At 40.7% G+C, this 13,795-nt stretch overlaps 1 protein-coding gene across 1 annotated transcript in view; it reads right to left on the minus strand.

Moving 5' to 3' along the window:
• Nucleotides 1-13,795, minus strand: part of LOC114647854 (leucine-rich repeat-containing G-protein coupled receptor 6) — a 440,711-nt gene that overhangs the window by 236,229 nt on the left and 190,687 nt on the right. The window contains exon 2 of the mRNA XM_051924410.1: nucleotides 8,802-8,873. Coding sequence (XP_051780370.1) covers nucleotides 8,802-8,873 — 72 coding nt within the window. The remainder of the gene's footprint in view (nucleotides 1-8,801; nucleotides 8,874-13,795) is intronic.

A 13,795-nucleotide genomic window follows, 5' to 3' on the forward strand; every position in this document is an offset into this window, starting at 1 on the left:
CATCTGCCCAAGTGGGCCTGCCTAGGTTGCCTCTTTTGTTACTGCTATCAACTCCACCATCTGCTTTCAAAATTTAGACACTTGTACTTTTCCATTAACCGTCTAGTGAAACAACTCGTCGACTTTGTCTTCTTCTGTTTTCCACAACAGTTATGTGTTAAATGCCACATCAAGGAGTAATGTTTTGACTTGCCAGGTGTTCACAGAGATCATTTTGGAAATATGAAAAGCACAAGCGTGAGAGATCTTATCGTAATACAAACACTTGTAGCACACAGCACTTTGATTTGGTAACACTCCATAGGGTTGGCCACCCTCGAGTCAACGAGGCGTCATGCATTGTCAGGTCTAAGGACTACCTGTGTCTCCAGGTTCTGTTCACTTGGGTGGCACTGCCCTCACACAAGTAACCACTTTAGCCAGCTGAGCCAGAATATCACACCTGCAACTCAAGTACTTAACTGGGCTCCTCTGGCTGCAGGGGAGTCTTTTCTTTTTAGTGAATATAACCCAATAAAATGACCTGTCTATATGTTGCTTGCTGTTTTGTGGTCAGCATGATAGTGTTTTGGTGATATGCAGTCTTGTGTTTTACTGTACACACATAATATTTCCAAACTCACATAATTCCATTCCGGTTTACATAGGACCACCATGTATTTAGATAGGAAGCAACACTGGAAAATCACTGGGCACACACTTACACAAAAGCAAATAGTCGTACATAAACCTGCATGTCTGTGGGGATGTGGGAGCAAAGCCAGAGTATTTGGAAAAGCCACAAACACACAGAATACATGCAGACTCTACACACACCACGACCATGAACTGGATTCAAACTCACAGGGCCCAACACCAGCCACTCTGTTTTATTATTAGCTATGCTAAATTTAAAGTATAGTATAGTTGTGAATTTTTAGTGTGCTTTGTAAGAAGAACCTGGACTGTGTTGAGAAAAGGAGATGAAAAGACACAATCACTAGCATTGCTGTTTCCAACTGTAGAAAGCTGAGGTCCCATCACTGTAAAAGGTTTGCATGTTCTCCTGGTGCCCATATGGCTCTTTCTCCACATTTCCCTGGTTGGTTATGATTGAAGAATACTAATTAGCAAGACCTATCAGACTTTGTTGAAGCCTGCGTTTCTAGGGCTGCTATGTCATTTTTGTAGCCTGGAGACCAAAACTGCACACAGAATTCCAGGTCAGGTCTATTCAGGTCCGGTTGGAGAGCATGCACTGGGCCAGCAAGTTGCCGCACTCACCACATGACGAAACACCTCAAGCGAAGAGTTTCAACCCCCTAGGCTGACACGCGGTCCAGTCCCACCCTCCGGAAATGACCATCTATCTGCCGCAGCCAGGTGTTATGTGGGTGACCCCTTGGCCTGGTCCAGTCACTCAGATCCTCAACAATGAGTATCCTGTGAGCTGGATCATCCTCTGGGAATCGCGCCACATGGCTGTAGTGTCGTAACTGACGCTCCCTCATAATGCTGGTAACGTGCCTTATTCAGGACTCCATGAGTAACCGCTCATTCAACACAAAGTCAAACCAGCGGAACCCAAGTGGTTTCTTATTTTATGACCCTTTATGCACGCTTCTCTCTGATCCTTCCCATTTAATATGTGAGAGAAATGCCACTTGACCGCACATCGTCTTCCTCCAAAACACTTTCCCTCATCACCTTTAATGTTATAAAGAGCAGACTAACAGTAGCGCTGCCGACACCATCATCTTAAAGAGTTGAGCTGTCACACCACATTTTGCCCCTGAAGAACATTCATGGCCGTTTTTACATCCACTGAAAGGCAGCCTGATCTCATAAATAAGCACAATACGACTGGCTAGTTGATGCTGCTTGGCAAAATCTCTGTTTCTACTGGGCTGGACTCCTGACATAGTGATGGAGACATCGTGTGCCACTTGCATGCCATTTACGTTCAAGCCCTGTGCCCATCCATCCTTTGGCTTCAGATGCACATCGTACGTTGCACTTCAGTTCTTGTATCCCTGTCACTCAATTCCAAGACCCGGACCAGGTGCTTTCAATTTATTTCCTTGAAGCTTTCCTGTGCAGTTAGCTGGGTTAATCTGTGTTTCATCTGGACAAATTGCACCTTGGGGAATAACAAGAGAACCAGCTCCAAACCTCTTTTCTTTCCCTTTGCCTGTAGATTTATTTCCAGAGTCAGTGCTTCCTATTTGATGTGACATTTATGTTGGCTTAACAAAAAAGAATATGTCTACATGCTGTACTGCCAAATATGTTCATCGTGGTGAGGAACCCGGTCGCCCATTAGATTCCAGGCTCAGTCCACAAGTAATTCCATTTCCTTCCGTTGGTGGCAAGAGATCTGGATAAAATCAGTGACAGATAAAAGATCTCTACAAGATGTGAAAGTTAGATGGAGCCTTCTGCACACAGGCATTAGGCATTGAGTCACTTGCGATGTATAGTGTGTCAAGCTGAAGCCAGCAGCTGATGTTAACTCCTGCTGCACCTCCCTTCTGTGGTTCAAGTCCCAACCATGCTCCATTATGGAGGGATCAGATCTACATGGAGATTTGAACCAGTGGACTGACACATGAGACACCTTAAGCTGGCAATGTGCTACAGGAACAAAAGCTCTGGACCTTCGGTTAAGCTTTTCCAACATCACTCCAGTCGAGCCTGAAGTATACTTAACATTTTTCAGAACTTTTGTGGCCCCCTCTCTTGAAAGCTTATAACCCAGTGTGGGATATGGCCGGCCATTCATCCTGGCCAATAGCCCCAGGCCGCCAGATGGAGCCCTCCCTGCAGCATGGAGGTGCCCCGAATGCCAGCAGGGAATCATGCACAATGGAGTCTCTATTCACAACCACTACTGGATACCGTGGGGGCCGCCAGAGGACGCTACAGGGGGGGCTCAAGGACTTGTATTTCCCCTATAAGCCAGGAAGTACGTCTTAGTCACAGTGACAGAGGAAATGACGTACTTCCGGGATGAAGAAGAAGAGTTTTCACCTGACCCGGAAGTGCTGGATAATCGCATGGACTGAGGGATCAGAAACACTTCCGGGTCAAGGACTATAAAGGACTCTGGGAGATCCCAGACGGGCAAACTGAGTCGGGAGGAAGGGTGGCAAGGCGTCTGGGAGTGGAGGATTGATTATAGTATTGAAAATTGATTTGTTTATGAGTATTGTGGAGTGGAGGGTGCTTTGTGCACTGTATTGTCCAAATGAAATAAGTTATTGGACTTTTATCTGGTGTCTGGCGTCTGATCTGAGGGTTCAAGGGGACGACAGCACCCCCTATCTGTCACACCAGTCTTATTATTATTATTTTTTTGGACAATGAGCATCACTATCCCATCCTTTTTCCTCATTAAGCAGGTACTCCCCATGTATTCCTTCCAAGTCCCATCAATCCTGATATTCCCGTCAGCATTTTTCAAGTAATTTACACCTATTAATCATTATCTTGTTTTGCCATCTGCTTTGCAATCCTAAATATGAGAATTTCAAAAACAAATGACATCACTTTTCTACATAGTCACCTTCCTTTGCGATGCAATTTGTTTTTTGGTTGAGCGCGTAGCCACTGATGCACCACTGCTTTCACATCATCATGGCTGTATCTGGACGTCTGGAACGCTCTGCATCCGTCACACTAGTATGGCCATTTTCGAACACTTCAATCCACCCATTGACGACTCTACGAGAGAGAACTTTATCCCCATACTGTGCACACATGCAGAGATGAATTTGTGCTCCCGGCACATCTGCCCACAAAAAAGTGTATTACAAAACGTTGTTCCTCTTTGGTGCAATTTCTATGTTTCGCAGCCATCTTTACCACAGGGTGACAACTCTTATACTAAACTGCAAGGGCAGCCAGCTTGCCAGCTAGAACTAGTCACATAATACTCTCAGACACCACCATTTCCAACTAAAATATCAAATTGCGGAAACTTTTTAAACATCCCTCGTGTAATTCTCTTTTCTTTCTCATTCTGCAGCTCACAATTGATAATCTAGCATTTCACATTGTGTCCTTGTAGATCTCTCTGTCATCATCTCCCTTTGTCTTCTTCCTCCCCTTTAAGCATCTCCTCTTCTCCTCAGCTACCATCTCTACCTCAGCATTCTACCCGAATGTTTTCTGTTTTGGCGATGCCTTTGTCTCTTGTTTATTGGAGTCTCAAACATGGCAAAATGGAGGTGAGGCCTCCCAAAGAGGCCCACAAAGCGGGCTAGGGGCTTCACTGTCCAGCCCAGAAGAGGCTCATCCAGTTTAGCTTACTTAGAACTATGACATGTAGGCTTCAGCTTGGAAGGCTGCAAATATTGAGGGGTAGCAAAATAACATGAAATGTCCCCAAATTTAGCAAACGGCCCCTCAAGAAGGAGGATGACGGTAAACCCCCGGCAAACAGAGAACCTTTTTAAATAACAGAATTATTTGACAGAGAAGGGAGGTGGAAACTATAAAACAGATTTGGGAAATGGTTACAGAGAAAAGCCCTAGGGAGGAGACCGCCATAGTGGAGGAGCAGTTTGGTGATGCCAGGGAGAGGAATGAGTGATGCTGTCTTTGCTTTGAGACAATTCAATCACAGAGAGGAATCTAGGAAAACATATGGTGTTTATTGATTTGGAGAAAGTGTTTGTGAGAGAAAAAAGCACCAGAGATGTATGTGAGGATTGCCCAGGATAAGCATGAAGGAGTGAAGATTTGGGTTAGACGCAGTGTGGGGGTAACAGACAAGATCCCAGTTAGAAGAGGTCTGCACAGGGATTTTATTGAAGTCCTTCCATCTTTGATCGGGTTTCGGGTGTGTTGACTTGTGGGATAAAACACCAACTCCCTAGTGCAATGACATTGTCTTGTGTTGCATCAGAAACCAGGATGCAGAAAGGAAACTGAAATAATGGAGAATTTCTTTGGAAGACAGAAAATATGAGGATTAATGATGATCAGAATTCAGGTGTTAGCCTGCAGGGAGAGCTGTTGAAAAGAATAGACAAGTTTAAATATCTAAGATCAGTGGTAACTCAAGATGAAAAATCTGATGCAGAGATAACCCAAAGAGTCAAGTGTGGGTGGAACAATTGGAAGGAGGTATCAGGAGTGTTGTGTGATCCGAGAATTAAGGTGAGGGTTAAAGGTGATGTTTTTGAGACCAGCAATGGCGTATGGAGCTGAGACATGAGCAGTAAACGGAGCACAAGAGAAATGACAGAAATGAGAATGTTGAGATGGAGTTACAAAAAAGGGCAAAATAAAAAATGAAACAATCAGCTCAGAGGTACAACAAAAGTGGGAGAGATATCTAAGAAAGTATAGGAAAGTAGATTGAAGTGGAATGGATGTGTGATGAGGAGAAACAATGAAGATGTGGGCAGATGAGAGATGGGAATGAAAGAGAAGAAGAAAGGAAGGGAAAGTGAGGGAGGCTGAAGTGGAGATGGATAGATAAAGAAAAACAAGATCTCATAAAGTAAAAGGACAGAGCTGTATGGAGGAGGCTCATTGACCCCACACAGAAGTGGGAAAAGATGAACAGAAATTGACAAAAACAGAAAATAACACAAACAATGGTCAAAAGTGCAAAAAGAGGCAAAAGAGAGTTCCTGATTAGTATAGTAAACAAGTCCAGAATCGTAAACGTAAAACAGAAGCAAATCACAGAAACCAGAAACATTCAAACAAAAACAGCAATACCCACAATAACTCCAAACAAATGCAATGATCTATCTATCTATCTATCTATCTATCTATCTATCTATCTATCTATCTATCTATCTATCTATCTATCTATCTATCTATCTATCTATCTATCTATCTATCTATCTATCTTATCTGCAGTCTTTGTTATATAGTGCCTTTCCTATCTATCTATCTATCTATCTATCTATCTATCTATCTATCTATCTATCTATCTATCTATCTATCTATCTATCCACAAAAGACAAGAAATAGAGGTGCAGTAAAATGGACAATAAACAATTGTGAACATAACCTGAAAATAATATTATAAAATATAAAATACCCAGGCGGCACGGTGGCGCAGTGGGTAGCACTGCTGCCCTCGCAGTAAGGAGACCTGGGTTCACTTCCCGGGTCCTCCCTGTGTGGAGTTTGTGTGCCTGTGTGGGTTTCCTCCCACAGTCCAAAGACATGCAGGTTAGGCACATTGGCGATTCTAAATTTTCCCTAGTGTGTCCCTGGTGTGTGTCCTGCGGTGGGCTGGTGCCCTGCCTGGGGTTTGTTTCCTGCCTTGCACCCTGTGTTGGCTGGGATTGGCTCCAGCAGACCCCCGTGACCTTGTAGTTAGGACATAGCGGGTTGGATAATGGTTAGATGGTTAAAATACCCATAAATACAGACTATCACTTAACATTGTCCTACCTTAGATTTATGTGATCAATTTTTTATTGCACTTAATAGTAGGCAAAATTAAATGTGACAATAAAACGACCCAAAAAGACATTCAAATTACTCAGCCCAACCTCCCTCTTGCCCTGAAGCTGAAACGATTTAAAATTAGAAGGGATTACTTTCCAAAAATTATATTTTTTTAATATATTGCTAACCAACATGTAGTTTTTAGTGATGGGCAAGAAAAAAAATAATCTCAAAGTTTGGTGCAGAACGGACATAACATCAAATCTGTTGTGATCCAATGGTGACCAGCTCTGGACAATAGCCAACAATATAAAAACATTCATTAAGAAATGTCAGGTAAAGTCCACATCAAGTCATCCAGTCGAATGCTCTCAAAATCCAAAAAGGCATGCATCCTTTGTTAAAATATTATTAAATAAATGTCTCCGGAAATTAAAAGTAGTCCACAAACAGGAAACCCCTTCACATGAAAGGGTGCTTATGAATTGCCTCTCGCCCTTCTTCATTGGTCAGAGTCCTGTCCAAACACACTATCCTCCTTCAATTTCCAGAACATCAGCCTCAGCACATGCTTCCTGTTACATTTTTTCACACCTCTCTTTGAAAGATCTCCTAAATCCAAGCAATTTTGTGAAACACAAACTTCTGCAGGAATCATCTTCACATTTTTCACCATGTTCCTGTCAACTCTCCTCACCAAGACACAGTCTATCAAGCTGATAAAGAACTGCTTAGAAAAATGAAGGAGCATTTGCTGTACACTCAACGTTTACTTGATATTGCACTTATTTGTAACAAACACTACGCCAAGGCCAGATGCATTGGACAGCACAAGAGAAGAAGGTTAGACGACCGGCATTGAACTAATAATCTTTGAGTTTTGGAGTCTAGTTACTGAGACACACTGCCAACCACATTTGAAATGCTATAAGTATACTATGGAGAGAAAAGAATAATTTATTGTATGGGATACAAAATAAAATCATGGGAATATAGTAAATCATTTCAACAAGATCACATTTATTATGGAAGTACGGTTCAATTTGGTGCTATCCATATATAAATGACATTCTGCTCCGAGTTTATGACTTTTGTGATGTTATGTAACAATGGGGGTGAGGGATTGACATGGTGATGTCACAAAGCTGTAAGGTGGCTGCTACAGATTATGGTCAGAGCCAACTATAATTACAAGTCTTGAGTTTATGCAGAGATGCCAGTTGTGATGTCCTGCATATCAGGAAACCCAGCATCATCAGTGGTGCATCAGCCTACTCTCAGTCATCGGTCAAAGTGGCACCAATGTATGGCATGTGGCTAAGGTCTAGTTAGAATGGAATGACAAAACTGTCAAATAATGTCACATTCAGGCAGATAATACAGCAGTAGGCGGCCTATGGTCACTGTAAACTGTCCACATCGCCAACTCCCTCCTCAATGGCTCAACACGACTGCACAATTCCAAAGGGCTTCTTGTTGGAAGACTACCAGAGTACCTGCTGCTTTTTGTCTACAACTAAGGTATTGTGCCCAGACAGTTAATTTAATCTGTTTTGTCCGCTCTTTTCCCATGGAAAATAAAATAAATTTTTTACAGTCATTACACAAGTGTATATTTTGGTATAATATATGGAAAATCAATATTTTGCTTTGTTCATGATGCTGTGAAGCCATACGGCAACTCTCAAACATCAGGCAGTTTCAACCAAACTTGTCAGACTAGTGAAAATGGCAGCGTGAGTTGATGTTGGCAACTGAAGATGCAGAAAATGAAGAAACTGTGGAGTGGCAGGATGAACGTGACCTGGACCTACTGTAGGTGGAATCTTTGTTCCTGGAAATAATGTTAATGCCTGTTGCACAATGGCAGGTCACTTCTTGTCACCATGCCCAGACGAATAAGCAGTATTAGAATAAAACAGGCCAGTGAGCTCAGGTATTGGATTAGGCAACAGAAAACAAACTGGCTGCAGGCGTGGTGAATGCTAGCACTGTGCACATTGTGAACGATAATTTACTTTATTGAAACACGGACTGATGAGTTTATCGTTAATGTGAATGGTCAGTTCACTTGTTTTCAGCTTATTGAGGGCTGTCCTGCGTTTGTGACATCATTACTAGAAGGGGATCAGGAGATCTGTGGTGAAATGTGATAAGAGGGGACTGGTGGTTTAACAGTGCATGACCCCTTTGACAAGAAGACTGTGGACCTCCAGGTACAGGTTGTGTTCACAACTTGCAGACTAAAGAGTAACCATTAGCTAAATAATATATACGGAGAACGTTAACTGATAAGTGACATTCCATGCTTTTGATCTTCCTAACCACAAATGGATCCACTTCTACTGGCCGCCAATGTCCAAGAACAAATCACCAGTACATAAATGAGGCATAACTTTACTTACAGTTCTTCCAGGAAGTGAAGATTGCGAAAACTTTCTGGTTGCAGTGTGCTGATGTTATTCATGCTGAGATCCCTAAAATATACAAAAACAACACGTTTGTTAAAATTCAGATGGCACCAGTAATTAATTCTACTCAGGGTTTTCAGTTTTTCCTTCATGTTTATCAAAATGAGCATATCTTACATTAATTATCTTGACCTGTTATACTGGGGCACCCTTGTGGCTACCTAAAAGTATGGTAGTCATTACCCCACTACTTTAAACACAGCATTTAAACAGAAAGTGCATATTCCATTAAATTACATTTACAATTCTGCTTTATCTAATTTAGATTCACAAAGTCTGGCCTGGCAGCATTGGGCATGCAATAGATGTGTCCACCACAGGGCCCACTTACACCAGTGCAAATGTGGCAACCCACACAGGAAGACCGTGCACCAGGCACACAGACAGTAAGCAGACTGGGGATTCAAAGGATAGATAGATAGATAGATAGATAGATAGATAGATAGATAGATAGATAGATAGATAGATAGATAGATAGATAGATAGATAGATAGATAGATAGATAGATAGATAGATAGATAGATAGATAGATAGATAGATAGATAGATAGATAGATAGATAGATAGATAGATAGATAGATAGATAGATAGATAGATAGATAGATAGATAGATAGATAGATAGATAGATGTTATGATGTCAGTAATGTCATCACTCTAGATTAGGAAAGACCAAATCTGTAGCTCTGAAGACTTTTTGGACAAAGATGTTCCAGTTAGCAGAAGACTACCAGTTGTAGACCAGTAATGGACTGGTGAGTAGCAAGACCAGAATGAACCTCAATTCTTCATTCATTCTCTTTTAGAATTATAGATGTAGGCATTAACACATTGAGGTCCTAAATATGCAGCACATTTCCTACAAAAGCTTTAACTGCGACCTTAACACATGCATTTGCCAATTTTAGGCAGCTGACAAAATGATTTGCTTGCTTTACGACCTAATTAAATATTTTTTTAAAGATTTATTGTAAGATGCAATAACCATTCACCTGAAATGTCAAAGTGCTCAAATTTCAAGGTGATATTTGTTACCCGTGAATGGGAAATTTACGTATTAGAATTGAATAAAAAAAACAAATGACAAATGAGAAAGTTTTCAGCAGGGTAAGTTCTCATTGCAGTTCTCACTGAGCTACTAAAACTGCCGAACAGCTGAAGGTACAAGTCATCCTGTGCTACTTTATGTCTTTTTCTGTGTTGCACGATTCTTTCACTTATTAAATATAACATGCAGGGCTGGGCTTTAAATAATGGAACATGAGGTAAGGTATATTTTTGCTACTCATCTGTATCATTTCAGGTAATGTCCGTAATCCACATAAAATACATACTGTGATATTGGTTTCACAATACTGTATAATACTCCAAAGAAACACTGCATGCTTGAAAGAACGGATAAAATAACTAATATTTATATTTTTTAGAAAAAAAAAATCCAAAACATTAAAGCAGTAAAACAAACAAAACAGACTTTAAAATCAATTCACTCTCCCAAAATAATGTTATTCAGTTGTGTAATTGCAAAGTTAAATGAGAAATGAAACTCGGCTGCAGGGTAGAACATCCTCCCAGCTTCTCTACCTTGGCTGTTTCAAGCTGTGTCCTGCTCTTCTTATCAAAATAGTCTTACATTTATGACTTTGACAATGCCAAGCATTCATTTTCCTTTTTCCTGATACTAAGATGTATACTAAGATGTTTAATCACACATCCTCAACCACCGCCCTCATGTCTTTAGCAGTAGTTTTTAGGTCAATTTTTTCTAAACAAAAACTTAATCTAATAATGAAGGTAAACAATGTTCTTTCTTCTTGTCTTCATCAGCCCCCAAGATGGCTGACATTTCTCGGTGTCATTCCATCATTTTGAAATGAATGTAACGGTGATCTCAGGCAATCGTGCATTTTCTGATGCCACTTAGTCCATTTCTAGGATTGCTGGAGTAGTTTCTAGAATCTTATATAAAGCAGGTACCAAAGCTGGACCTTCCACCCATCTACAGTATGTACTGCCACACTCACCCTCATTAGGAGAACTGAAAGATGGCAATCCACCTAATCTGCAGTTCTTTGGAGCATAACTGGAGAACATGCAAATGGACACCAGGAGACTCATCACAGACACCATATGGATGAGGATGTGAACCTCACCACTGCTCAATTGTGCCACTCAATATGCAAAACAAGTAATTTGTAATGTTTGCCCCACCTTAAACTAGTTTTACTTGAACAAAGCTGACAATGCTATGAATCACCATGACAAAGGTGCTGATGGTGTACTACCAGCATGCAATGCAGCTCATAATGGGAAGACAGTATAGTTGGAGCAGACTCATAAATACATGGGGCTTCATCTGAACACCAGACTGGACTCGGTGGACACCACAGACCTGCAATACGAGATAAGATAAAAAGCAGAGCCTTTGTTACTGGAGACTCAAGCATTTAAATGTATTATAGGATGGACCTTCATGATGATAGTGACAGAAAAGACGATGAAGGCAAAACTAGAGGCCACCATGACTAATACTGCCCCTATCTATCTATCTATCTATCTATCTATCTATCTATCTATCTATCTATCTATCTATCTATCTATCTATCTATCTATCTATCTATCTATCTATCTATCTATCTATCTATCTATCTATCTATCTATCTATTATTATGCCAGGGGTGTCTGACAGTTGTTGTTTCTGTGGGGAAAGAGAAACTGTGTTTCACTGCTTTATGTTCTGTACAAGGCTGGAGCCTTTGTTTAATTTAATAGAGAGGCTTGTTGGGGGATTGGAAATGGTGTACACCAGGGTGGGCTTTCTGTTCGGGTTTAAAAAAACAAAAAGAAATGTAAACAATGTAAATTTGGCAAACTTTATTTTGGGGCAAAGTAAATTAGCCATTTGGAAAACCAGAAAGTACAAAATTGTAGAGAGTGGTTTACAAGATCCAATTGTAGTTTTTAAAATACTGTGCATTAGTCGCATTTTGATAGATTTTAATTTTTACAAATCCACAAAGAATCTTGACAAGTTTAAAGCAATATGGTGTGTGAATAGTATATTATGTGAATGTATTAATGAAGAACTGTGGTTTGTTTTTTAGGGGAGTTTTGTGGGTTCAGTTGTGTTCTTCCAAAAATATTTAACATGAAAATGTATTTATAATAATATAATGTGTAAGTTGTTGTATAGTTGACTGATGGGTTTTTTTTGTCAATAAAGTTTGTTTAAAAAAAAAAAAAAAAAAATCTATCTATCTATCTATCTATCTATCTATCTATCTATCTATCTATCTATCTATCTATCTATCTATCTATCTATCTATCACATTGTGCCTTTCACACATCTATCTATCTATCTATCTATCTATCTATCTATCTATCTATCTATCTATCTATCTATCTATCTATCTATCTATCTATCTATCTATCTATCTATCTATCATATAGTACCTTTTCTATCTATCTATCTATCTATCTATCTATCTATCTATCTATCTATCTATCTATCTATCTATCTATCTATCTATCTATCTATCTATCTATCTATCTATCACATTGTGCCTTTCACACATCTATCTATCTATCTATCTATCTATTGTAAGCCACTAGGGGGTGTACTGTCACCCTAACCACACAGACAGGCAGGACACAGGTTCACTCAACACCCGTGTTTATTTACAGTTTGTGCACCTATCACCATCAACCGCAATACACCAATACAACCTTCATTCCCTTCCTTGCCACCAGTCCATCCGCCTCCACTCTTCCTCAGGCTTTGTCCACTCCTTCCTCCAGACTCTGGCCAACTTATGGAGTGAGGCGGCTCCTTTTTATAGGGTATCTAGATGGACTCCATGTGCCTAACGAGCTTCTTCCGGCCACACTTCCGGGCCAAATAAGGCCCTGGAAAGGTCCATGCTCCCCCTGGCGGAGGCCACGGATTCCAACAGGATCGAGCTCCCATGTTCATAACCTGTGGCCCCACTGGAAATCAAGGGAACTGCCCTCTGTCGGTCCAGGGCAGAAACTATCCCACAAATGCTCTCTCCCCTGGTCCTTCCACACTTTGGGAGTCCTGGCCAGGTTAGGATTCCGGCCACCCGCCACACTATCTATCTATCTATCTATCTATCTATCTATCTATCTATCTATCTATCTATCTATCTATCTATCTATCTATCTATCTATCTATCTATCTATCTATCTATCTATCTATCTATCTATCTATCTATCTATCTATCTATCTATCTATCTAATGATCTAGTTGATGGTTTCTGAGGGTTCTCTCCCCTCACCCCAGTGGATAGACTCTCTATACTAAACTTTCTATGTCCTTGTTATTTCCAATTACATATGCTATATGCTCTGCCACAACTTTAAAATAGGCTGCGGCCTATACTGACACTGACACAAAGCCCCGCAACGAGTGAAATAAGGCCGACTTGCAGAACTTTCTTTGTCTTCAATGCTTGTTCCAATAAATGAATGACAGTTTCTTTCAGAGTGTGACCAAGTGAGCCTCTAGCTTTCCTTTTCTACTTTATATTCTAAAACTATTGAATTTGGGGCCTTATGATGTCAATCTGCTTGCTGGGCAAAGATTATGTTACCAAGAGAACTGTCGATTGGCTGCAGGGGTGTTGCAAATATGCACAGCGGTCTCTGATATCAAAGCAGTACAACACCTGCATTTTTACCATTCATCAGGGAGGTAGAGAAACTTGTTCATGTGAATCATTGCACCATATATGTAATTTTCTTATAGCCCTCTCCTCATCAGTCTCTATTCCAGATGTGTGGCCTTTTCTAACTCCACTAATGAACTTAATTGCATGGTGACACCCCATCTTGCCACTGATCTGACTCTCAGCCGGGCATGGATTCGGATATCGGGGCTCAACAGAACCAAACTATTTGGAAAGTGGAAA

The sequence above is a fragment of the Erpetoichthys calabaricus genome, chromosome 3, assembly GCF_900747795.2.
Source record: "Erpetoichthys calabaricus chromosome 3, fErpCal1.3, whole genome shotgun sequence".
In the NCBI taxonomy this organism is placed as follows: Eukaryota; Metazoa; Chordata; class Cladistia; order Polypteriformes; family Polypteridae; genus Erpetoichthys; species Erpetoichthys calabaricus.